This window comes from Urocitellus parryii, chromosome 7 (genome assembly GCF_045843805.1).
Source record: "Urocitellus parryii isolate mUroPar1 chromosome 7, mUroPar1.hap1, whole genome shotgun sequence".
Classification (NCBI taxonomy): domain Eukaryota; kingdom Metazoa; phylum Chordata; class Mammalia; order Rodentia; family Sciuridae; genus Urocitellus; species Urocitellus parryii.
This window is the reverse complement of record NC_135537.1, coordinates 169,934,390-169,960,160: the sequence shown is the minus strand read 5'-3', so window position 1 is coordinate 169,960,160 and position 25,771 is coordinate 169,934,390. Positions and strand designations below refer to the sequence as shown.

The following is a 25,771-nucleotide window of genomic DNA, read 5'->3' as shown; positions in this document are numbered from 1 at the left end:
TGAGAAGAAGCTTTTTAGTTTGTGAATCCATCCCATTTATTAATTCTTGATTTTATTTCTTATACTTTAGGAGTCCTGTTAAGGAAGTTGGGGCCTAATCTGTCGTGATAAAGATTTGGGCCTACTATTTATTTAATTTTTTTTTTTTTTTAGTTGTAGATGGACATATACCTTTATTTATTTTTATGTGGTGCTGAGGATTGAACCTAGTGCCCACACGTGCTAGGCAAGCGCTTTACCACTGAGCCACAACTCCAGCCCTTTATTTTTTATTTTGAAAGAGAGTCTTGCCAAGTTGTTGAGGGTCTCATTAAGTTATTGAGTCTGGCCTAGAGTAAAATTCTCTTGCCTCAGTCTTCCAAGTTGCTAGGCTTAGCGGTATGTGCCACTGCACTCAGCTACTTGTCAATATTTTTACATAATTTCTAATGGCTGTCTAATAGTATTTCAACATGCCATGATTTACTTAATGGCTTCATTATTGTTAGGCTCATAAGGTTGTATCTGATAATTATGCTCACTGCAACATTTTATAATAATTCTTTTATTTATGAATCTTTGTGTAGAGTATCTGTGGTACAGATACACTAAAACATGTAAAAATTATATTGTCTCTAAGTTTTCTGTAGAACTTAAATTTCATTTTTATTTCATGTTGGGGTTGAAGTAGAGGTTGTTTCTTGGAACAGAAAGATCTAACCTGTTGTATGGATGATTAGAAACGGTGCATCTTAGTATATATTTGTAAGTCACTGGGGTAACTTGCTGAAATTCATATTAAAATGTTATTTTGGATTTCAGTTTTATTTTTTTCAATGATAATATAAGTTCAAAGAACATCCAGAGAAATATGGAGAAGTTTACTCTATTAAAAAATAGTCTATGCAACTTTTGAGTTGCAGAAACAGTGTTATACAATCTCTTTTTGTGGGGCAAAGGAAAATGGGATGTCTGAGCTCCCCCTCTTTCTTTTTTCCTTTCTCTCAGGCAGTCTCATTCCAATCAGCAATGTAATTGGAATGCAGCTCCATTCTGGAGGAGGAAGGGAAATTTTTGGCAAGGAGATGCTGTGCAGTTGGGAACTTTATTCACATTAAGCATAGACAGTCATTCATTATGAATCTAGCTCAATAAAAAAAACAGCATAGAATTTTATTCCTACAGCTGGAATTTACTCTGATCTTATTACCTGGTGTTTTGCATGTAGATAATTCCTTTTTCACCCCCCCCAAAAAAGAAAGAAAGAAAGAAATTGTTGACTTAATTTAAATGATAATATTTATTGTCAGCTGTACTTATGCAGATGGTTTTATTGCTGCCTCAAATAAAATATACAAAAGAGATTTTACAAAATTATTAAACATTTCTTGAGGAAAACAAAGCAACCAAAGGTATTCATGACAAAATATTTGAATTGTAGCTGACCTGTGAGTTCTAAGGGCAAAGGATCATGTCTTATTTATCTTTGTAGCTAAGGAATCTATTCTAGTACATGGCACAAAGTGAATGTTCAGGAAATATTGAACGAAAAAAATGTAGGAAGCACTCTACCACTGAGTCATAACCTCAGCCCTCTTTTTTATGTTTCTTTAAGAAGACAAGTAAAAATAAAGTTAAGAAATGTAGGAAGTATCCCCTTCTCATTAAGCATCTCAAGATGATTATTGCTGTATTCATGTGAAATAAACATTATCCGTATACTTTAGCATAGCTTATCTTAATTTATTTGGAATATCTCCTAATCATTTCAAATCATTTATCTGAAGAATGGGCAAGTGGACTAAATACAACAAGATAGGTTTTGGGGATGTAGACTTAAGAGTGAAAAATACTTTGAAGGAAGATTATAACATGATCAAAGTAGTATTATAAATTTAATCTACTGTGCACCTACAGATGGTTTGAGACATTGTCCCTAGTGAATTCTTTTTTTTTTTTTTTAAAGAGAGAGTGAGAGAGAGGGGGACAGAGAGAGAGAGAGAGAGAGAGAGAGAGAGAGAGAGAATTTTAACATTTATTTATTTTTTCTTAGTTCTCGGTGGACACTACATCTTTGTATGTGGTGCTGAGGATTGAACCCGGGCCGCACGCACGCCAGGCGAGCACACTAACGCTTGAGCCACATCCCCAGCCCCCTAGTGAATTCTGTAGCTGGTGAGGCATTGTGTTCGATCCTCAGCACCACATAAAATGAATAAATGAAATAAAGATATTGTCTCCATCTACAACTAAAAAATGTTTTAAAAAATGAAAGAAACATACAAAAGAAATAAAATCTCCTCCAGACTGCCACTCCTCCTGAGCCTCAGAACTCCCCAACTTAGTATTACTTTTCATTATTAAAAAAAAGAGTCTATGTACCTTCCTCAGAATAATCTCATACACATTCTTAATTGAAAATTCATTATTGTGAAGTAATCAGGAGTTGTCATATTGAAATTCATGAATTTTTTGAGCATTTCACTAAACTCCTATAATTGGTACTTACGTGGATGAAAGGCCACAGAGCTGTTGGTCTAGTCTCTGAGATAAATTCCCAGGAAACCAAAACAGTTCAGTAAAATCTGTAATGTGTGAAAATAATTTATTTATACAAATAAATAAAATTACCAGTTCTCAGATCATGTTTGGTAATCTTCCTTTTAAAAATTACAAATAAGAGTGTTTGCTTCCAGGGCATAAAATAATTATGCAAAACTGGTTGGAGCTGATGAGAATCCAGCATTAAGGATAGCAATTTGGCAATTTTGATAATTTAATATTTTAAACTAAGTCTTGTTTCTTTTAGGACCCTGATGTTATCTTTCCTAGTCTCTTAATTAATAAAATACAATTTCTCTTCATAAACTTTCAAACTTGTTTTAATGTTCATTTTATTTTTTTAGTTGCCCTTAATAGCATCTGATTTGTGATTTTCAAAAGAAAGTATTAAACATGACCTGAAAGTGTGTTTAAAATGGATTTCATAAGTCAAAATCATGATTATATCAGAATTGGTAATTTATCTGCTATATAGTTTAAAAAATATCCTGTTTAATGAAACTATTTTTGAGTTATTTTGGAGTCAGTTTCATTCATTCTGTAGATACTGAGTGCTCATCAGATGCCAGATAAAAAGAGATAAGGGAGACATGATTTGTACAATAAGGAGTTTGCTACCGCCATAGTTATAAAGAAAAATTTAAACTTAAAAAGTTATAATGAAATGTGAAAAGTGCTTGTCATAAGTATGGGGAAAATACAAGTCTGTCAAGGGTTAAGAGAAACATGCTGTAAAAGATTTCCTTCCCTTTTTGAGACTTAAAAGATGAGCAGGTGAAGAAGCCTGGCGGAATGTTTTTGAGACAGTGGAAATGCCATCTCAGGGCTCTGGTCATGTGAGAAATGGGAGTGCCTCTGAGAAAGTGAAAGTTTAGTATGGCTGGATTTTATACTTGGGGATTTAAGGGGGAGTTTTGATGAAAAAAAAAATGAGGACAAAGAGGTAATAGAATCCAGAGCTCTTTTTTTTTTTTTTCTTATATTTATTTATTTTTATGTGGTGCTAAGGATCGAGCCCAGGGCCCTGAACGTGTGAGGCCAGCGCCACGAAGCCAGAGCTTTTGAAGGGCATTGAAGCCAATATAATTTTGGGTCAGAAGACCGTTCTTTAAGGATGGGAGGAAGGGAAATGGGTGAGAGCACATTTTTAGAAAGATCACTTTGGGTCAAGTATGTATAACTGGTGGGGGTGAGCCTTGAGGCAGGAGACTTAATTAGGAGGCTATGGCAATTTTCTAGACACTGGTTGATAGTGATCTTGAACTAAGGTGCTGTGGTACTCATCTAGAGAGAAGTGGACAGATGAGGGATATATCAGAGAGAGAATTGATTAGAATTGGTAATTGCCAAGAGATGGGGAGAGAGAGGAATAGTGAAGATTGCTGTGTCAGTTTCTGACTTGGGCAAAAGAGAGGAAAGCAAGGCTGTTTATTGAATGAAACTGGAGGGAGGAGCAGTTTTGGGGGCAGAGGAGGATGGTGATTTCATTTGTGAACATATTTAGTTTTGGATATAGCTAAGATTTTGAGATTGAGGTATCATTAAAACCATAGAGTAAAGGAGTAAAGACTCAGGAGAATATATGGAAAAGTGACTCTTCAAAATTATATTTCTTTTTATTTATTTATGTATGTATCTTTTTAGTTTTAGGTGAATACATTAGTTTGTTTTTATGTAGTACCGAGGATCGATCGAACCCAGTGCCTCATGCATGCTAGGCGAGCACTCTACCACTGAGTCACCACCCCAGCCCTTCAAAATTATATTTCTAGAAGGAGGAAGAGTGTTATCAATTTGTGAATTCTCTTCCAGGAAAGTTAGGAGTTCCTTTTCCTAGAAAAATACACATACTGATAGAAATTTACATATAATTCCAAAGTTTACCAAAAAATGGGCATCTATAATCCTCAGGTTATGGAGTAAAAAGAGAGGACCTAGGACAAAACCCTAAAGAACCTCAACTTTTATGGATGGAGTATAAGAAGATCTGGCAAGGAAGACTTAGAATGAGTTTTATGCACTATATGAATGTGCTTTTAAACAGAAGCAAAAAGAGAGAGAGCTTCCAGAAGAGAGAGTAGTCAATAATGGTAAATGCCTCTGAGGGTCCGGCGTGATAAGGAATGGAAATATCCTTTAGATGGATTTAATAATTAGGTCCCTAAGCCTTTGGAGAAAAGCATTTTGTGATGAGGGAATAAGACAAATTAAGTGGATTGAGGTGTTGGAATGAGATAAAGAAGTGAAATCAAAGTGTAGACAGTTCTTTTGAAGAAGTATCATAAGAAAGGGAACAGGTTGCTAGAGGGAAACTTGCTTAGGACTTGAGTAAATTTAAATGCTGACAAAGCGGAGACAAGGTAGATGTGGGAGGTGGCACTCTGGTAGAGTGTATATGAGATCTAGAGACCGGAGAGTGGGCATTGTAAGTGAAAGGGGGGGGGGAAGTATGAAAAGAGTAAGTTTGTGACAAGAAGTTAGAGAAATTTTCATTTTTTAAAAAATTCTTTAAAATAGGAATTGAAATGGTTTCACTTAATGAATTATGGGATAAGTCGTGGCTTAAAAAATCACCTCATTGGGCTGGGGATGTGGCTCAAGCGGTAGCGCGCTCGCCTGGCATGCGTGCGACCAGGGTTCGATCCTCCAGCACCACATACCAACAAAGATGTTGTGTCCGCCAATAACTAATAAATAAATATTTAAAAAAAATCACCTCATTAATATCAAGGATTATAATTTTGGGTTTGAATGTATGTTTATATGATGATAAAAATTTGGGGAGAGATTCTTTTGAATCCAGTTTGTAATTTGGTATTTCTTAGGTATAGCTCTGGTTTCCATGATTTTTTATGGTCTGAGATTCTGACAAGTAACTCATTGTGCTTACTTGCTATTTCATTTATTTACTGATAACATCTGTTTTCAAAATATTTATTTATATTTCTAAAGTGGTTGCTTAAATTTAGACTTTTACCCAAGTTTATTTTATCAAATGAGTTTTATACTCTAAACTTCCAGTAATTATAATTAATGAAACAGATCACTAAAACTGCAAATAGAAGTGGATACAAATTAGCCATACATTACATATATATTGTATAGATTTAATTAAGAATATATGAAAATGGACCTTTTTCTCTAATGAAGTTGATTTAAAGACATATGGCTCTATATAACTAGCAATTTTTAATTTGAAATATAATTTATATACTGTAAAATTTATCCTTGTAAAGTGTTCAATTCAGTGACTTTTAATATACTCACATACTTCTATTTAAGTAATACTTTAATGCAAGAAAATTCAGATTTGTGATCTCTAGCTTTAATTTAAAATTTTAAAAGATTAGGCCCATCATGTCATTGAGCTGATGATTTAGGGGATGGTAATTTATTTCTCCTACAAAGTTTCTGTGGCATTTTGATGGTAACAACATGTTATTTTTAAAATGTCTCATTTGTCTTGTGTATGATCCTCTTAAATGTAAAATTATTTTATCCTTAAAATAGACATGACAACCTGAATTTATGATCTTTCCCTTAGAATTATTTTTCTCATTGCCATTGGATTTTTCTAATAGGTCTTGATGAAGATAGGAATTGGGTCTTGATTAAGAATATCAGATTTATACATTTCTTGCCCTCAGCTGTTACTGGTGATCATTGCTAAAGTTGCAACCATTGCTGTTCAGCTGTCTTTTGTTTGTTAGTCTTTAATGATAAAGTTTGTGATCATATTTCATACAAGCACTGCAGTAAGGGTTTAATTATCCACTGTTGTTTTCAGTGTTTTAAAATGAAACAGTGCAATCTTACCATTTTATTTTAATTTTTCCCATGTATTTTTTTGTTTCCTTTACAGTACTCTGTGCAAAAAACTTGGTGAAAAAGGATTTTTTCCGTAAGTAAATTAACTTTAAATATAAATCTTGCATATCTTTTGTAAAATTTTTTAGATAATATTTTCAGAATTGTCTAGTTTAGGAATTTCTCTATTCAGAGAGATACTTGGTGTTTTTTTTTTAGATTAAATTATTTATTTATTCTAATTTGTTATATATGACGGCAGAATGCAATTCATTTCATATTATGCATATAGAGCTCAATTTTTCAAGTCTCTGGTTGTACACAAAGTATTTTCACACCATTCGTATATTCACTCAAGTACTTAGGGTAATGATGTCTAACTAATTCCATGTCTTTCCTACCCCCATGTCTCCTCCCTTCCCCTCCCTCCCCTTCGCCCTATCTAAAGTTCCTCCATTCTTCCCATGCTCCCCCCCTCAACCCATTACCATTATAAGTCAGCATCCTCATATCAAATAAAATATTTGGCCTTTGGTTTTTTTGGGATTGCTTACTTCTCATTATTATATTCTCCAACTCCATCCATTTACCTGAAAATGCCATGATTTTATTCTCCTTTAATGCTGAGTAATATCCCATTGAGTATATTCACCAGAGTTTCCCTATCCATACATCTACTGAAGGGCATCTGGGTTGGTTCCACAATTTAGCTATTGTGAATTGTGCTGCTATAAACACTGATGTGGCTGTATCCCTGTAGTATGCTGTTTTAAGTCCTTTGGATGTAAACTGAGGAGTGGGATAGCTGGATCAAATGGTAGTTCCATTCCCAGTTTTTCAAGGAATCTCCATACTGCTTTCCAGATTGGCTGCACCAATTTGCAGTCCCACCAGCAATGTATGAGTGTGCCTTTTCTCCCCATATCCTCACCAGCACTTATTGTTGTTTTATACTCAGTGTTATTTTATGAATGCTTTGGTTCAAAGCCATTAAGCATCACATTTTTCTAGGGGATTTTGTGCTTTTTACCCTTAATCCCTTTCCTTTTATTTACCCTTTTAGATATTTATATGAATGTGTGTATATGCAGATGTGTGTAATACATGTGAAAGTTGTGCATATTACTAGGTTTTTAGAAAATTTTTAAGAAAATATTTTTGAATACTTTTTTCTTTTTTCACATTTTGTAGGAAATTTTACCAATAAATTTTAGAATTTAATGGGAGGTTAAAAAAAGTTATTGAGCCTTCTTAGAATTTACAGAGTTGTAGGAATGAAATCTGTCACATTTGATTGTAGATTATAGATGTGCTTATGACAAACAAGTGGTTGTAAAATTTTTTGTGGCTTTCTTTAGGGTTAAGTTTTGTGAGAGAGGATTGGGAAGTACCTTTTGTGTGTGAAAAATCTTACCCTTGTAATTTCATGCTTTACAATAGTTATTATTGAGTAAAAATGACACAATTTTTAGTAAAAATGTCTTACTCAACAGAATTTTATATGTAAAATATTTGAAATTAAAAACAGAAAGCAATTCATTAGATTTTAAAATTTAAGGCCTGTCACCCAGGAAAAACACGCTGTGTGTACAGATTTGGTATGGTATAATTTTCAGGTGTTTGAGTGTTTTTTTTTTGTTTGTTTTTTAAAAAAGCTCTTGATATGTTTTATATTTTTTGGTACCAGGGATTGAAAACTGGGGTACTTAACTGAGTGACATCCCTGGCCATCTTTTTTATGTTTTTTATTTTGAGACAGGATCTCACTAAATTGCTGAGGCTGACTCTGAACTTGGGAATCCTTCTTCCTCAGCCTCCTGAGCTGCTGGGATTACAGTCGTGCACCACTGTGTTTTAAAATTATACTTACTTTATTCCACATGGAATAAAATTCCTAGAGTAGAACCTGAATTAAGGTTTTAAAAATAACAATCTATAAAGTTACATCTTTTCATGTGCCTTTGTGTTTACATGGGAAAGCCATTTAATAGAATAATTTGAAACATAGGAAGAAAATTGCAAGCAGTCTTTAATTCATATACCATGAGCTCTTGATCACACAAGATGTCACAGCAAGGGGAGAGCTCAGTGGCCATAGAACTCCCAGTCTCTCCTTGCTGCCACCAGTTTATAATTTATCATGCTGCAATCAATGATCCACTTCCTCCTTGATACTAAAAACCTAATAACCAAGGTGAGCTTTTTTTCTTAACTTTCCTTAAGGTTGATCTGAGCAGCAGATAGGATTAGATAGGCTGGTGATAAGGAGAAAAGGGATGAAGTGAGGGAGCACTCTTACAGCTACTTCTGTACTTTCTAGGACATCTGCTATGGCTTGAAGATAAAACCTTCAATGTTAAAAAACAAAAACAAAAACAAAAAAAAACCTTCAATGTTGTCTCTCAGCCTTCCTTTTCAGATTAATTTCCTTCCCCCATAGTCCCAAGGCATGGCTTCTTCAATAAAATGTCCAGATAGTTTTCCTTGAAAATCTAGAGGAATCTTACTTCAATTCTTTGTAAACCTCTGAGAATTGAGTGTAATCCTTTATGGGACCTTCCTTAAGTTGTAGTTGAAAGAAAGAAGGCTGTCTTCCTTATTCATTAGTGTAGGCAGTAAAAATGATAATTTTAAAAGTGTGAACCTGGGCCTGGGGTTGTAGCTCAGTGGTAGAGTGCTTGCTTAGCATGTGTGAGACACTGGATTCAATCCTCAGCACCACATAAAAATAAATAATTAAATAAACAAAGGTATTGTGTCCATTTATAGCTAAAAAATAATAATTTAAGAAAAAAGAGTGAGATTTGCTGTAGGGATAATAAGATCAGGGAAAACTCTGATTATTTTTAAAACTCTGAATGGGAGATACCTAATGGCCGGGGAAGGGAAACAGGAGAGCTTATCTTAGGCCTTCAGAAAGGAGTCAACCAGGGGAGGAAATATCTTGCAGATTCACACTGACCATGGTTCTAGATCTCTGCTGTGATAGATTCACACCTGTACTTTGGGATATTTTTGACCTCTTTATAAGTTGAGACTTGTCCACATTAATTTCAGAGAAAATTGAGTTTGTAAATTTTAAAATTTGAGTATATGATTGATCAGAATGCAGTTATTATTTTTTAAAATTTTTTTTAGTTGTAGTTGGACACAATATCTTTATTTATTTTTATGTGGTGCTGAGGATCGAACCCAGTGCCTTACACGTGCGAGGTGGGCGCTCTACCACTGGGCTTCAGCCCCAGCCCAGAATGCAGTTATTATTAATAATAAAACATAGGTAAGTTTTGCTTGTGATTTAGTTTAAATTGTGTTCAATGAGAAAAGTAAATTTTACTATGGAAAATAACTATGGAGTGAGGAAATAGATAAATATTTTTTTACTATGTTGAAAAAAATTCTTCCATGTATTGTCTTTTGTAAAGTAATTTGCATGTGAGATACCAATTGTTCCAAGGCATAATAACTATTAATTACCTTGCTAGTAAAGTTTTGTTAACTCATATTTTGAAACTGTTTTCAAGATCATTGTCTCTTAAAAAAAATACTTCCCCCTTCCCCCAAAATTTCAGCAGGAAAATTTTCAACCATGAGGAAACATGTAAATTCTACTACTGTTAGTTTTATCATGTATCTATCCATATGTCCATTATCTATTTTCTTTAGAGATATTGTCTTTGTTTCCTCTCTCTCTCTCTCTCTTCCTCTCTCTCCCTCTCTCTCCCTCTCTCTCCCTCTCTCCCTCTCTCCCTCCCCCTCCCGCCCCCCCCCCTCACCAGGGATTGAACCCAGGGGCGCTTAACCACTGAGCCACATCCAGTCCTTTTTTATTTTATTTAGAGACAGGGTTTTGCTGAGTTGCTTAGCATCTCACTTTTATTGAGGCTGGCTTTGAACTCCTACCCTCCTGCCTCAGCCTCTCAAGCTGCTGGAATTACAGGCGTGCATCACTGTGCCTGGCTATTTTTTTCTCTTTTTAATGCAACATTCAAAAAATATTTTTGTGTAAGATGATGTATTAAAATATTTTATAGAAGCCAAATCAAAGTCATTTAGAAGCAAGATGTGTTCGTTAAATGTTTTCTTTTTGCCTTTATTCTATCAAAAATAAAGTTTTGTTTCTTTTGGAAAGAAATCCAATTTTAATTTAAAATACTTATTTCAGGGCTGGAGGTGTACTCAGAGGTAGATTGCTTGCCTAGCATGTATGAGGCATTGGGTTCGACCCTCAGCACCATATAAAAATAAATAGTCTTGCTTCTCTAGAACAACTGCACATACATATATATCGTTATTCTTTCCATTCACTGAGTACATTTGTGTATTAAGGAGGTTCTTGAAATTATGGGGAGAACTGAGAAATTTTTAAAATACAGAAAACACTTTAGCCACTTTATATTTACCACTAGAGGTCTCACTAGTGTCAGAAAACTTGATCACTTTTGACCACATTAGAGTAAGTTTACTCTCAAATTTTTGTAGAATAACAATCAGGTTGAAACCCAGGTGTTTTTTTTTTGTGTAGAGCTTATATTTTGGTTTGTTGTGTCATTTAACAAAAGAAAAACAAAGGTACCTGGGATTCAGACTTTTCTATTTCATTAAGGATCTGGATGCCACACCTGGAGGTTTGTGTGGAAATAGTTATTTCTCTTAATCCTTAATTCTCTAATTAATTAAATGACACCCAAAGGAAAAGCCAGAAATGTGATTTTTGTTTGCTTTTGTTTCCATACGTGCATACATTTATGTTTACTTAGTAGAATCAAGAGAACAAGTTAGAGTGGACTCTTCCCAGAAAATACTTAACTGCTATTAAAGGAAGAGGTAAAAATATTCTTCCATTAAACACTTTTACAAATGGTTAGGTATTACTGAAATAATATGAATAGGACTAAACTTTAAAAGTAATATAATTAAATAGATTTAATATCCTAACTTAAGTTTCTTTAAAACTTAATGCTTAAAGTTTGGTTTTTCCCTTGTTTATTTGAAGGTGATAGATCATAGATTTGGAGAACTGGATAAAGTGATTTCTTTCTTTTTTGGGGGCAGGGGTGGGGTACTGAGATGAAACCCAGGAGTACTTAACCATTGAGCAACATCCCCAGCCCTACTTAATATTTTATTTAGAGACAGGATCTTGCTGAGTTGCTAAATGCCTCTCTAAGTTGCTGAAGCTGGCTTTGAACTCAGGATCGTCTTGCCTCAGCCTCCTGAGCTTCTGGGATCACAGGTGTGAGCCACTGTGCCCAGCTTTGAATAACTGATTTCTGTCTGTCTATGAATCTTGAAAAATTAGATCTTGACTTAAAAAATTATTGTAGATCTTGAGATGCAAAATTTTTCCAGTTATCAACACCTTACTAGCATTTTGTTCTAGTGTTTTCAGCCTTTTTCATGAAGAAGTCTGCTCTCACTATATCTAACATCTAAATTCTCATTTTTTTTCTTAAATGTTTTTAGTTCCTCCTCTGATTTTCTTCTTTTTGTCGAAAGCACCACTGACTGTTTTTGTGGTGACATCTTTAACAGTAGTTTCTTATTAATAGAGTAGGTCTTTTAACTGTCATTTCCTTTCCCTTTTCACGTGATTTCCCTAATTCCAGGCTTCTCATCCTGCTGTAGGATTATATAACAACTTCCCAGAAATCTCTGGGCCTACGATCTTTCCTTTCCCTAGTCTACCCTGAATACTACTAACAGAAAAATATGACTGTATTTACAGTCATGCTCAAGAACTTGTAGCCTTGCTGATAAGCTAAATTATTCCAAACCTATTTTCTGACTTTTAAGCTTTTCTTACTAGTTCAGTCTTATCTCTCCAAATAATACTTACTTTTAGCACAAATACCTTGTTTAGATTCCTCTAAGCCCTTTAAATATTATTATACCCTCCTTGGCATTCTTTATTTACTATTTAAATAATAAAGCCCTATCACCCTTTATATACTATTTGAAGTTGAACTGTCCTCCTGGTTTCCTGAGCTCTTATTTGTTGTACTTATTGTTTAAACATGTGGTAAATGGGAAGTATAGTGGTTGAGAGCAAGTATTCGAAAGCCAGCCTGCATATGTATGGGTTTAGAATCTAAACTTCAGACTGTGAAGTTTAGCCCACTTATTACTGTGGGCTAGTTAACGAATCCTTTGGTGCTTCAGTTTCTTTATCAGTAAAATAGGGATAATAACAGTATCTACCTCATAGGGTTATTATGAGGATTAAGGATATATATATATATAAAGCATTTAGAATATTACCTGATATAGTATTATAAGTGTTTGCTATTTTAATCAGTACAGCCAAACACTTGTTTTTGTTGTTTTATATCTCCATTATGACAGTAAGCTCCTTTATGGCAGATTTTACCCTTCTTGTTTAGTCTGTAATTGCACATGGTTGGTTATCCAGTAAAATTTGTTGGTTAATTTGATTATCTGTAGCCCATGTTCTTATGTGAAAACCTATATTTAAAGAGCTCTTTAAATGAGCTACCAAGGGAGCCATTTGGAAAGGGTGAGCCATGAACCTTCCTGAGGTCAAAGGGCTGGTAATAGTCCTTGGAAACTTCCACAGTATGAGGTAAACTCTGTACTTTGGTACTTTAATTGAGAATGTTTTGAGGCAGGAACAAGAAAAAATATACTTTTGGTATTTGATGTGGAAGTGACTTTAAGTGGCTTAAAGTAGGCCACTTTCATTTGTAGTTGAATGTTAAACTTTTGAAAAAGAATGGAACAATCTTTTGTTTTGTAGCAAATGGTAATTTTTATGTAATTAATCTTTTATCTTACATGGTAAAATATTCTTTAAAACACTAATCTTCCTCTTTCTTCACAGGCCTTCCTGATCCATTTGCTAAAGTGGTGGTTGATGGATCTGGGCAATGCCATTCTACAGATACTGTGAAGAATACACTCGATCCAAAGTGGAATCAGCATTATGACCTGTAGGTTTAAATGATTAATTTGAAATAAAATACAGAATTAATATTATATGAAAAGAATCATAGAAAATTGTCTGAGTTAGAAAAGGTATAATTTGGTGTTCACAGGAAAGGTACAAAACCCAGTTCCTGGAAAGGTGCTTTGGCCTATTAATACCTGGTTTTGAAAGATGCAGTACCCCTAAAAAGCCTGTGAAGAATAAAATGGCCAGGCATAGTGGCCTGTAATATTAGCTACTAGGGATACTAAGGCAGGAACATTGCAAGTTTGAGGTCAGCCTCAGTAATTTAGTGAGATGTTCAGCAACACAATGAGATTCTGTGTCAGAGTTTAAAAAAATAAATAAAAAGAATGGGGATATAGCTCACTGGTAAAGCATGCCTGGATTCAATCCCCAGTACCAACAAAAAAAAAAAAAAAAAAAGGAAAACTGGCTCATAATATAGAACCTCCCCCATTTTCACTGAAATAAAAGTATTAATTCACTCTATGCCAGTTAAAAGTATAGAACTAGGAATCAGAATTGCTTCTCTGGGTGTCTACTTTCTTTAAATTATATTTTAATCATAGTATATTCACCTTTTAAAAAAGGCACATGGTACTGTAAGGTTTTTAGTGGAAAACAGTATTCTCGGTCCCATTCTCATTCCCGATTCTCATTCTCAAACTAACTGCTTTAATGAGTTTGGATGTTTATTCTGATATTTTCTTCTATTTCAAAATATTTTATAGCATCTCCATTATTTTTTTTGTTTGTTTCTGGTTTTAGATTTTTATTTTTTAGAGAGAATTTTTTTTTAATATTTATTTTTCAGTTTTTGGTGGACACACATCTTTATTTTTTTTATTTTATGTGGTTTTGAGGATCGAACCCAGCGCCCCCCACATGCCAGGCAAGCGCATTACTGCTTGAGCCACATTCCCAGCCCTGGTTTTAGATGTTTTAAGATTTCCTACCTGAGAAGATGATTAAGCTTTTAAAACTAATACCACTCATCCCCACTCCCATAAAGATACTCACTTGCCCCTTCCTTTCTTTTAGCTCTTTAGTATAGTTATATGAACCTTTGTAGTTAAATCATTGTTCTGTGATTACATGAATATGATTATGTAAATATTCAGAGCTGTATCACATGGTGTACAAGAATTATTTTTTCTGTCTTGACCACTTTTGTTTCTGAAGTTAATAGTTATCTCTGTCATTTGTCTTGTTTTCTGTCTCATTAATTAATTCCCAAATTCTGCTACGGAAGTAAACATCCACACCATACATTCAGTCCTATTAGATATTCCATTGGATTTTTCTTCTTGGAGACATCCTTCCAGGGCCCTCTGTCCTTTACTCTAATCTGGTTTGGTAGTTCTCTAAGAATTGCCTTGCAGTTGTCCTGGGATTTGCCTTTATCATTATGTCAGGAATTGCCTTGGTTTCTTCTAGCTCCAGTGACTTCCTGTGTTTTGCTTACTCCCCTGTTTTGGTGAAGTCTATCTTCCACTGTCATTTTGAGAGTGCAAAAATAGAAAAAATTTTTTGAGATATGATCTAATAATATATTTCGCCTTTTTACCTGATAGTTTGGGTATAGACTGTAAGGTCAGATATAACTTTTTTTTTTTTTTAAGAGAGAGAGAGAGAGAGAATTTTTAAAAAATATTTAATTTTAGTTTTCGGCGGACACAACATCTTTGTTTGTTCATGGTGCTGAGGATCGAACCCGGGCCGCACGCATGCCAGGCGAGCACGCTACCATTGAGCCACATCCCCAGCCCCAGATATAACTTTTGTTCCAAATTTCAAATACATTACTCCATTATATTTAAGGTCTACATTAGCATCAATAGAAATATGTGAGCCACAAGTGGGAATTCATCTGTAATTTTAAATTTTCCAGTAGCCATATTGAAAAACAAAAGCAGAAGAAATGAAGCATAATATATTTTATTTAATTTCAGTGTCTAAAATATTGACATTTTGACATACATTCAATATAAAATATTGAGCTATTATATCATATATTGTCTTTGAAATCAGAGGTTTATTTTCTTTCTACCTAACATCCCACTTCAGTTTGGTTTAACCACATTTGAAATATTCACTAATCCCATGTGGCTGGAACAGCATGGGTTTTGGATTAGTACAAGTTTAGATTATTGCTAATGGCATCCTAATTTTGGTCTTTTGTGATTATTGTGGGTTTTTTTAACATTTAGTTTTTAGTTAGATACAATAGCATCTTTATTTTGTTTATTTATTTTTATGTGGTGCTGAGAATTGAACCAAGGGCCTCGCACATGCTAGGCGAGCGCTCTACTGCTGAGCCACAACCTAGCCCTGATTATTGTTTTTCATATGAAAAATTTCAGGGCATTTTCTCTATTCCTCTGTTGCTAATGCTTATTATTTTTCTTAAAAAAATATAGTGATCTTAGTGGGTATGAATTGATAACTTCATTGTGGTTTTAACTAACAATGTTGAGCATTTTTTTTTTTTTTTTTTTTTTTTTTTTGGTATTGGCAATTGAACCCAGGGATACTTTACCACTGAACTACATTCTTACATCACCAGCCCTTTTTGTTTTTCATTTTGAGACAGGGTCTTGATGAGTTACATAGGGCCTTACTAAGTTGTGGAGGCTAGAGTTGAACTTGGGATTCTCCTGCCTCAGCTTCCTAGATTGCTGGGATTACAGGTGTGTAGCCACTGTGCCCAACTGCAATATTGAGCAACTTTTCATGTACTTCTTAGATTCCTTTCTGTGTGTGTGTGCATGCGTGTGTGTGCTGGGGATTGAACCCAAGGCCTTGCACATATCATGTAAGCACCTCACCAGTGAGCCACATCCCCAGCCCTAGATTTCATCTTGCTTGTTTCCAAGATACACTTTGAAAGGGAAAAGATCAGGGAAATGCTTAGAATCATTTTGCAAAATCTTTACCTTAAATTGGCTAAGTTTACAAATTCTGATAATTATATTTTAGCCAAAAATCTTTAATGTAGACATCATATTTTGGTCTGTATGATAATGTTATGTTTTCATATAGAAGTATCCTTCATGACAGAATGTCCTGAGGCTTATTTATAAATCATATATTTTTTGAAGAAGTTTTAGTAGAACCTAATAGAAACCTCTGTTTAACTTTCAGTTATAAAATGATTGACTTTTATGTGCTATATGTTATATTGAATGAAGTTTCCTTAAATTGAGAACAGATACTTCACTAGGTGTAAAAAATTATTATAGTTCTGATTCATTTCTGGCTCAGGATATTTGGACAGAATGTTTGTGACATGTACACTTAAGCAGTACAGTACAATTAATGATTTTTAGTAATTCATAGTTTGACTATTTTCCAGAAGGTCTGTAATTACCAAAAGTGTATTACAGCTTAATGTAGAGATTTCCAATCTTTTCACATCATAGTGTACATAAAACGTGTGGTGGTATGCATGCAGAAAAACCTAAATAGAATTTCTCAAAAGAAGAAACACAAATGGCCAACAAATATGTGAAAAAATGTTCAGCATCTTTAGCAATCAGGGAATGCAAATCAAGGCTACACAAAAATTTCATTTTACTCCAATCAGAATGGCAATTATCAAGAACACATATAATAATAAATGCTTGTGAAGATGTGTTGAAAAAGATACACTGATACATTGTTGTTGAGACTCAAATTAGTACAGCTACTCTGGAAAACAGTGTGGAAATTCCTTAAAAACTAGAAATGGAACCACCATATGACCCAGCTATCCTCCTCCTTTGTATTTGTCCAAAAGAACTATAGTCTGCATACTGCAGTGATACAGCCACTTCAGTGTTTATAGCAGCACAATTCACTATAGCCAAATTATGGAATCAGCCCAGATGCCTGTCAGTAGATGAATGGATCAAGAAAATGTGGTATATACACATAATGAAGTTTTACTCAGCCATAAAGAAGAATGAAATGATGGCATTTGCTGGTAAATGAATAGAAATGGAGAACATCATGCTAAGTGAATTAAGCCTGACTCAGAAAATCAGGGAATGTATTCTCCTATATGTAGAAGCTAGAGCAAAATATGGGAAAGAAGGTTGGCCAGGGGAATTAGATATCATAAATGTATAGGGAAGATCAGTGGAGTAGAAGGTAGAGAATGAGGAGGGAGGAAGAGAAAGGGAAGGAAATATGGAATGAATTTAACAAAATTATGTTACATGCATATATAAAGGTAACAAAGGGCATTTTGCCTTTATGCATATTTAGAAAGTACCAATCAAAAAAATAAGCAGCTAAAGGAAGACCAGTAGAGTAGAGGAAGGAGAAAAGGGGAGGGAGAAGGAGAGGATCAGCCAGGGTGGGGAGAAATGGGGATTGAAATCAAATTTCTTGCATGTATGATTTTGTCAAAATGAACTCAACTACTATGTACAATGCCTTAATTTTAAAAAACTCCAAAATTGAAAAAAATTATTTTTAAAAAATTTCTGTTACCTTTAAAATCCGTATTTCAGCATATGTACAGTTCAGGCCAGCTAGTTGGGAAACTGATTTAACATGCTTTTTTTTTTTTTTTTTTAATGTTTAGTTTGAGGTGATTTATTTGTTTAATGCTTGATCCTGGTTCTGGAATTCTGACGTCGCATGCAGTAGATACATACCAAGATATATGTTATAGATGTGTTGGAAAATTGGTGTTTGTGTCTTGATTGATATTTTAGTTCATATCTTTTCATTTGTAAGCATTGGAGGCCAAATTCAAATTGGCTTCATTTTAGAAAAGAAATGATTGGTTTGTATAATTAAGAACCCTGGGTGGACATTCTTTAGGTATAACTGGATCCAGGGACTCAAGTATGCCTTCCATGTTCTTATTTAAAAGTTTTAGCCCTCATTTAAGTGGTTTATACTTTTTATATAGTAAGTAATTTTTTTAAAACTAAATGATACTTTTATGATCAAGGTTGCTGGACCAAAAATTTGACATCTTAGAGTCTTGAAATGAAGTTAGTTTATACTGATATAATTATGTTATGTTTTTGCATGGGTTGATTCCATGTTAACAATTGGCTGTGGTGGAGCTTTTATGTAATTGCAGACATATGCATAGACAAGAACAGTAACGCTTTTCCCTGCTCTGCTTGTCTGCAGGCAGTAAAGTGAAATCTACAAGAGTCCTGCTCCCTCAAGGCCTGCATACAGGGAAGAAGCAGGGGAAAAGCGTTACAAACAGCTTTTGTTCTACAACATTTAAAAATATAACAGGTAGGTCAGATTTTTGGTCTGTCAGCCTTGACAATGTCCCTTGAAAGTGAAGTAAGTCTCTGAGATGGTGGGTCATGTGATTGAACTATATTTTAAGAGTAACCAATAGAAGTACTTTTTAGGATTTTTGTTCTTAGAAAGAAATAATTGTTATAAACTTCCTTGTTACTAGACACTAGCTGCTAGAGCTTTTATTTTTTATTTTATTTTTTTAAACTAACAAGCATTGTTACCCATGCTGAGAGTAGCAGGTATGACAAGGATATATTTAAAATTATTTCTATATATTTTAAGATTTTTAAAAATTTAAATTCAGACCTGGAGATTGATTGAAATCAAAACAGATTTTGCATGACCTAGCTAGCCATACTTTGAAATATATTTGTAACTTCAGAATATAAAAAGGACAAAAGAAAAATTTTATATCACTTGTAACCACCAAGTTACCTATGTTGCCATCTTATTTTTTAGGTATATTGGAAAGTCTGATTCAGTTACAATCAGTGTATGGAATCACAAGAAGATCCATAAAAAACAAGGTGCTGGATTTCTTGGTTGTGTTCGTCTTCTTTCCAATGGTATCAACCGCCTCAAAGACACTGGTTGTGAGTAGATACTAGTGATTTTTGAATTTAAAAATATGTTATTTATTATTATGTTATTTTAATTGTTACAATGATTTTAATTATGTTATGTTATAGGGGTTCAGAAATCTAACTTCTGTATGTCTGAAACATTGGTGAAAATTCCTGGTCTGTATTTATTTTGTGAACTTCAGAAGGATGAAAAGAAAGGTGTTAAAAGTACATATGCCTTTTTTTAAATTTTTTTATTGTTGGTTGTTCAAAACATTACATAGTTCTTGACATATCATATTTCACACTTTGATTCAAGTGGGTTATGAACTCCCATTTTTACCCCGTATACAGATTGCAGAATCACATCAGTTACACTTCCATTGATTTACATATTGCCATACTAGTGTCTGTTGTATTCTGCTGCCTTTCCTATCCTCTACTATCCCCCCTCCCCTCCCTTCCCCTCCCCTCTTCACTCTCTACTCCCTCTACTGTAATTCATTTCTCCCCCTTGTATTATTTTTCCCTTTCCCCTCACTTTCTCTTGTATGTAATTTTGTATAACCCTGAGGGTCTCCTTCCATTTCCATGCAATTTCCCTTCTCTCTCGCTTTCCCTCCCACCTCTCATCCCTGTTTAATGTTAATCTTCTTCTCATGCTCTTCGTCCCTACTCTGTTCTTAGTTACTCTCCTTATATCAAAGAAGACATTTGGCATTTTTTTTTTTATTGTTGGTCGTTCAAAACATTACATAGTTCTTAATACATCATATTTCACAATTTGATTCAAGTGGGTTATGAACTCCCAATTATACCCCATATACAGATTGCTGAATCACATCAGTTACCCTTCCATTGATTGACAAATTGCCTTTCTTAGTTTTTTAGGGATTGGCTGGCTTCACTTAGCATAATCTGCTCTAATGCCATCCATTTCCCTCCAAATTCTATGATTTTGTCATTTTTTAATGCAGAGTAATACTCCATTGTGTATAAATGCTACATTTTTTTTATCCATTCATCTATTGAAGGGCATCTAGGTTGGTTCCACAGTCTTGCTATTGTGAATTGTGCTGCTATGAACATCGATGTAGCAGTGTCCCTGTAGCATGCTCTTTAAATTTCTTAGCATCTTTTTCTGGTTTTGGTGGATCTGTGAGATGAAATTGAGTTTTTATTTAGGTGATTGGAGTGTTTAAGGTGGCAGTTAAGGGAGAATTTTTAGTAGATAAGATTGTTATATAAAACTGCTGAACAAAATTAAAAGTTAAAGAAAGATAAGACATTATTTTGAGTACAACATAGTTGTATTAGCTACTTAACTATAAATTAGGTTCAGTTTATCATCAGCCTGGCCTTTAGGAGATATACCAAAATCAAGATGTTAGAAGTTATATCCATAACAGATGGACAGATTGATTTTTAACAAGTGTAATTCATATAATTGACAAAGCTGAGAGTGGCATGTATGATAAAAATTAAAAATTATTTCTATAGTTTTGTAATGTCTTCCCATTGGAACATATATGGAAATATGTTTTTCTTTCTTTAATATTTATTTTTTGGTGTAGATGTACAAAACACAATGTCTTTATTTTTATGTGGTGCTGAGGATCGAACCCAGGTCCCGCCCGTGCTAGGTGAGCGCTCCACTGCTGAGCCACAATCCCAGCCCGGAAATATCTTTTTCAACAGATTTTTTTTGTTGTTGTTTCTACAAAATTCTTTTTTATACAATATAAAGAAATATTGTTATTATCATGAAATTTTGGCCCAGATTCCTGTACTAATAAACTCATAAAATTTAACTAAGGAACTTAAGTTTAAAAAACAGTAAATATAGCATTGAATATATATTAAGAGATGAACTCTTTTAATGGACTGCAATACCACAGCCCAGATTTACAAATGTTCACCTGTTAAGAAAAAGGGAGAAAACAGAGCTAGAAATTCTGAATCACAGGAATTTAAAGGAATCTGAGAAATCCTTAAATTTCTGGGTTAACAGGGTGATGACCAACAGGAAAGAGAGGTTGGGTTTGGAAAAGGTCTACATGTAAAAACAAACATTTATTTCCCAATCCAGCAGGCAAATGTAAAACTTACAGATCAAATAAATGTCTGGCATTATCCCTTGTTCAGGTTACACAATGTTTATTGAACCTTGGTGATACAAAGATGAAAAAGGCATGGATCTTGTTGACTGAGAAGTAAAAGCAAAAGCCTCTGACAAAGGGTGTATGCCACATTGGAAGAACTGAATAGGAGAAGAGGGAACATGCTCTGCAGACATCCACTGTATAGCCAACCCAGTAGCACCATTTATTTTGCAGAGGGAAAAAACATTTTGTGTTTTTGTCTGGATAGCCAGCAGTTGTAGTTTGGGGTACAGAATTTTCTTTGTGCTGCTTGTAAATGTTTTATAGCATTAATTTATTTGAGTTTTTTGATATGTAGTGATAGTATCAACTATTTTTTTTTTTTAAACTGGGATTGAACTCTGGGGCACTGACCACTGAGCCACACCACTGGCCTTGTTTTCCATTTTATTAGAGACAGGGCCTCACTGAGTTGCTTAGTGCCTTACTAAATTGCAGAGATTGGCTTTGAACTCGTGATCCTCCTGCCTCTGCCTCCTAAGCCGCTGGGATTACAGGCGTGTGCCATGGGCTAGTATCAGCCATTTTTAAGCACCTGATGTAGTGTTCTTCCAGATTGAATTGGAGGATACAAAGACTAAGATATGGTCTCCTCCTTTTACCAATTCATGATTATTTAAGAAGCAAGTTTTAAAATGCTATATGTGTTATAATTAAAGTAAAACCACCATGCTAATGGGTGACATTGTTCCTTAGAGGGCCAGGTCAAAGTTGTATTTGTTTTACAATTGAGGCACTGAAGAGAATAAATTTGTTGCCCCTAAATGATTAGTGGCAGAACTAAATCAAACCCAGATCTTAAGTTTTCCTTTGGCTTCTTATTAATATTTATTGTGTGTATGTGTCATTTGGAATGGTTGCATAAAAATAATAATAATAATGTCAACTAACATTTATTGAACACTTACATGCCAGATATTGTACTGAGATTTGTAATTATCTCATTTAATCCTTTAAAAATCTAAGGTAAGGGCCTGGGGTTATGGTTCAGAGGTAGAGCGCTCGCCTTGAACATGCAAGGCCCTGGGTTCTATCCTCAGCACCACATATAAATAAATAAATAAATAAAGTTATAAAAAAAATCGAAGGCAAGTTTTATCATATATGAGAAAACCAAGGCTCAGGTTGTTTAAGACCAACAGCTATTCAGATGTAAGCCACAACTAAAACTGAAGTAGTTTGAAAGCTTTGGAAAGAAAAAACTACCTATTGACAATGTAATACACCACTGTTGTTGTAATTTTTGAAGTCCTAATTACCAACACTTGTTGAGATATTTATACTAATTATATATACAGCTAAGAGTATTTTGAAATTTGTATTATAATTAAAACATGATTAATTCCTTAAGTGATCTGATTTCTAATGGATTATGTAAATTGTCACTTAATAGATGTTAGAATTAATTTCCAGTTAATTAAAATTTTTTCTTGTTGTTGTTGATTTGAAATAGATCAGAGGTTGGATCTATGCAAACTTGGGCCAAATGACAATGATACAGTTAGAGGACAGATAGTAGGTAAGTGTCCAATTTAAATTTATGTGAATTTTGACCTCATTCAGAATATAATAATTCAAATATATAATTCAAAATATAATAAATTCTAATTCAAAATATAATAAATACAGCTTCACTGTATTGGCATTAATTAAAGATGAGTCATGAAAAATGCTACAGTATATACAGAATTCAGGTTAACTTAATTTTTAAAAATCTTAATATAAAAAAAATTTGTAGTTTCTAGTGTTGTTATTTTGTTTCTTTAAGCCAGGAATTCTTTCAAAGTACTGAAATATGGTAGAGCACTGAGGTAAACTTGGGAAATGGTTATTAAAGTTTTCTGAAAATTCTTGAACTAGTTTTGGAGTAAGAGTAAGAATAGAATATTGAACTTTTAAAATTTAATGCTTTGTTTAATGTTGAATGCTTTACAGTTTTGAAAATGGTGCTAAAAAAATAGAATGAACAATAGCAGTGTAACACTAAATGGAAATGAGGGTGAAATTCCACCTGAGTCATAAGGCACTCAGTTAGAAATGGGCTAATAGACTGTCTTAAATTGACCTAGAGAAAAAGGCTTCATACAATATTTCTGGAGACTTTTCTTAAGAATTTGTATACTGAACGCCTGTTGCGGAGCTGCCTCCTTGGCCTCCCTGGAGAAGGCACAAGCACACAAAGCACCAGAAGACAAGACCCAAGCACTGATGTGCAGGAAGCCCTATGTGCAGGAAGTACTGGAGGAGTTTCAGTGGGCATGGGGCTAATCCTTGATGCAATCACATGGAAACCATATGAAATAGAAGGAGGCTATTTAATATGAAGTTGTAATCCTGCAGAGTTTAATAAATTGACTGCAAGTTAAAAAAACACAACAAAAAAAGACTTGGTATACTGAGATTTGATGAAGATGCACGGTGTAGTAGGACACTGAGGAAGGCACTTTTGAAGCTTTTTTAATTAAAAGAAGAAAATGCAATTGGAATCTTATACTTCTTGATAGAGCAGAATTTAGACTAAACTGATTTTATTATGAGTCTGCCAGAAAGATTTTAGTTCCTAAGTATTTGGAAGACTTCATTTTACAAGGCAATGCATTAGTTTCATAGTTGGGGAACTGCCACAGTAGCCACATAACAAAGCTCTTTTGGGGTTTATCCCAGGGAAGTATTTGCATTACAGAATTATTGAGAATGCCTGTCATTCTTTAATTGAGAAAGGTGTAAAAAACATGTCAAAAATAAATCCTGGGGGCTGGGGATGTGGCTCAAGCGGTAACGCGCTCACCTGGCAAGCGCGGGGTGCTAGGTTTGATCCTCAGCACCACATACAAATAAAGAGATGTTGTATCTGCCAAAAACTGAAAAAAAATTTTTTTTTAAAAAATTCTCTTTCTCTCTCTTTAAAAAAAAAAAAAATCCTGGCATACAGTCCTTTTACATGCAATAGCTTCTACTGTATTTGATTTGATGTTAGGTAATGCTTGCCAACTAATATCTAGGAGTAACAAAATCATTTTACTGGGTATAAATTTACATTTATAAAAATAGGATATTTTGTTTTACATTAGAAATACTGGAGTATACTACATAGAAAACAAATGTTTTAATCCCCCACTCTGCCCCCCAGTACTGGGGATTGAAGCTAGGAGTCCTCTACCTCTTGGCTACATCCTCATCTTTTTGAGACTGGGTCTCATTAAGTTGCCCTAGCAGATCTTGAATTTGAAATTCTCCTGCTTCAATCTCCCCAGTAGCTGAGATTATGTGAAAATAAACTACAGATTTTACTAAGGTATTAAAAAAAGCTAAGCCAGATGCCTTCTAAAGATAGATATTTTAGATTGTAATAGTTCTTTCTATGAATCTTAGTAATGTTTCTGTTGTTTAATAGTAAGGCATCAAACGTTTTACTGTGTGTGTGTGTGTGTGTGTGTGTGTGTGTGTGTCTGTGTCTGTGTCTCTCTCTCTCTCTCTCTCTTTCAACCTTAGGTTGGTAAGTATTTTGTCCAAGGTTTCAGTGCCAAGCTAGTTGATAGAGACCACTCTTCAGTTCATATGTCCTGTTTATAGTGATGGTATTACAATGCACTAGTGTAATAGGATGACATATTGTTAAAACTCACAGAGTGTAAGGACTGGCTTATTGCCAAATTTGGGGTATTTTTAAAAGATGGTCAGATTATCAAGAATTAAACCCAAATGAATGTGAGCTTTTCTAACCTCTTTATACATGAGTATACCATTAATGTGTTGTGTCTCTTAAGTCCAATAGTGACCTTGGATTGCCCCATTACAATAAATTAGACTTTTCTCCAAGAACATGAGAAAGTGTAGAAAACCTTAATATTTTTTAACATTACTCTTAAAGAGCAAAATTATGTGAAAATAAACTATAGATTTTACTAAGGTATTAAAAAAAGCTAAGCCAGATGCCTTCTAAAGATAAGATATTTTAGATTGTAATAGTTCTTTCTATGAATCTTAGTAATGTTTCTGTTGTTTACAATAGTAAGTCTTCAGTCCAGAGACCGAATAGGTACAGGAGGACAAGTTGTGGACTGCAGTCGTTTGTTTGATAATGATTTACCAGATGGGTAAGCTAATATCACTAAAATCATTAGAGAAATATATAAAGATTATCTGTAAAATAATAAAAAAGTTGATATTTACTATATGCTTTAGAAATTTGCTTGATCAATTTCATAATGAAGGTTTTCTTTCTAATTGGAAAATTAGAAGGATCTTGTCATAACAAATTTATAAAATAGGCTATGAGTTTGGTCTGTTAAATTTTATTTTTTTTATAAAAAAACTTTTGACAAAGAAGCAAGTGAAAATATTTTGCTAAATATAACTCTTCTACACATATTATCTATTAAAAGAAAAACTTTTTTTGCTTGATTAAATTATTCCAAAGAGACCATGTAGGTACTAGATTTGAAACATTGCTCTATTTAGAGGGTTGGAAAAGATAATTTGGGTAATAG

General features: G+C 34.0%; 1 protein-coding gene across 1 annotated transcript in view; it reads left to right on the top strand.

Moving 5' to 3' along the window:
• Smurf2 (SMAD specific E3 ubiquitin protein ligase 2) overlaps positions 1-25,771 on the top strand; it is a 98,281-nt gene that overhangs the window by 31,503 nt on the left and 41,007 nt on the right. Inside the window, exons 2-6 of the mRNA XM_026402282.2 lie at positions 6,404-6,442; positions 13,190-13,298; positions 19,016-19,149; positions 22,735-22,800; positions 25,294-25,378. Of these exons, the coding sequence (XP_026258067.1) occupies positions 6,404-6,442; positions 13,190-13,298; positions 19,016-19,149; positions 22,735-22,800; positions 25,294-25,378 (433 nt within the window). The remainder of the gene's footprint in view (positions 1-6,403; positions 6,443-13,189; positions 13,299-19,015; positions 19,150-22,734; positions 22,801-25,293; positions 25,379-25,771) is intronic.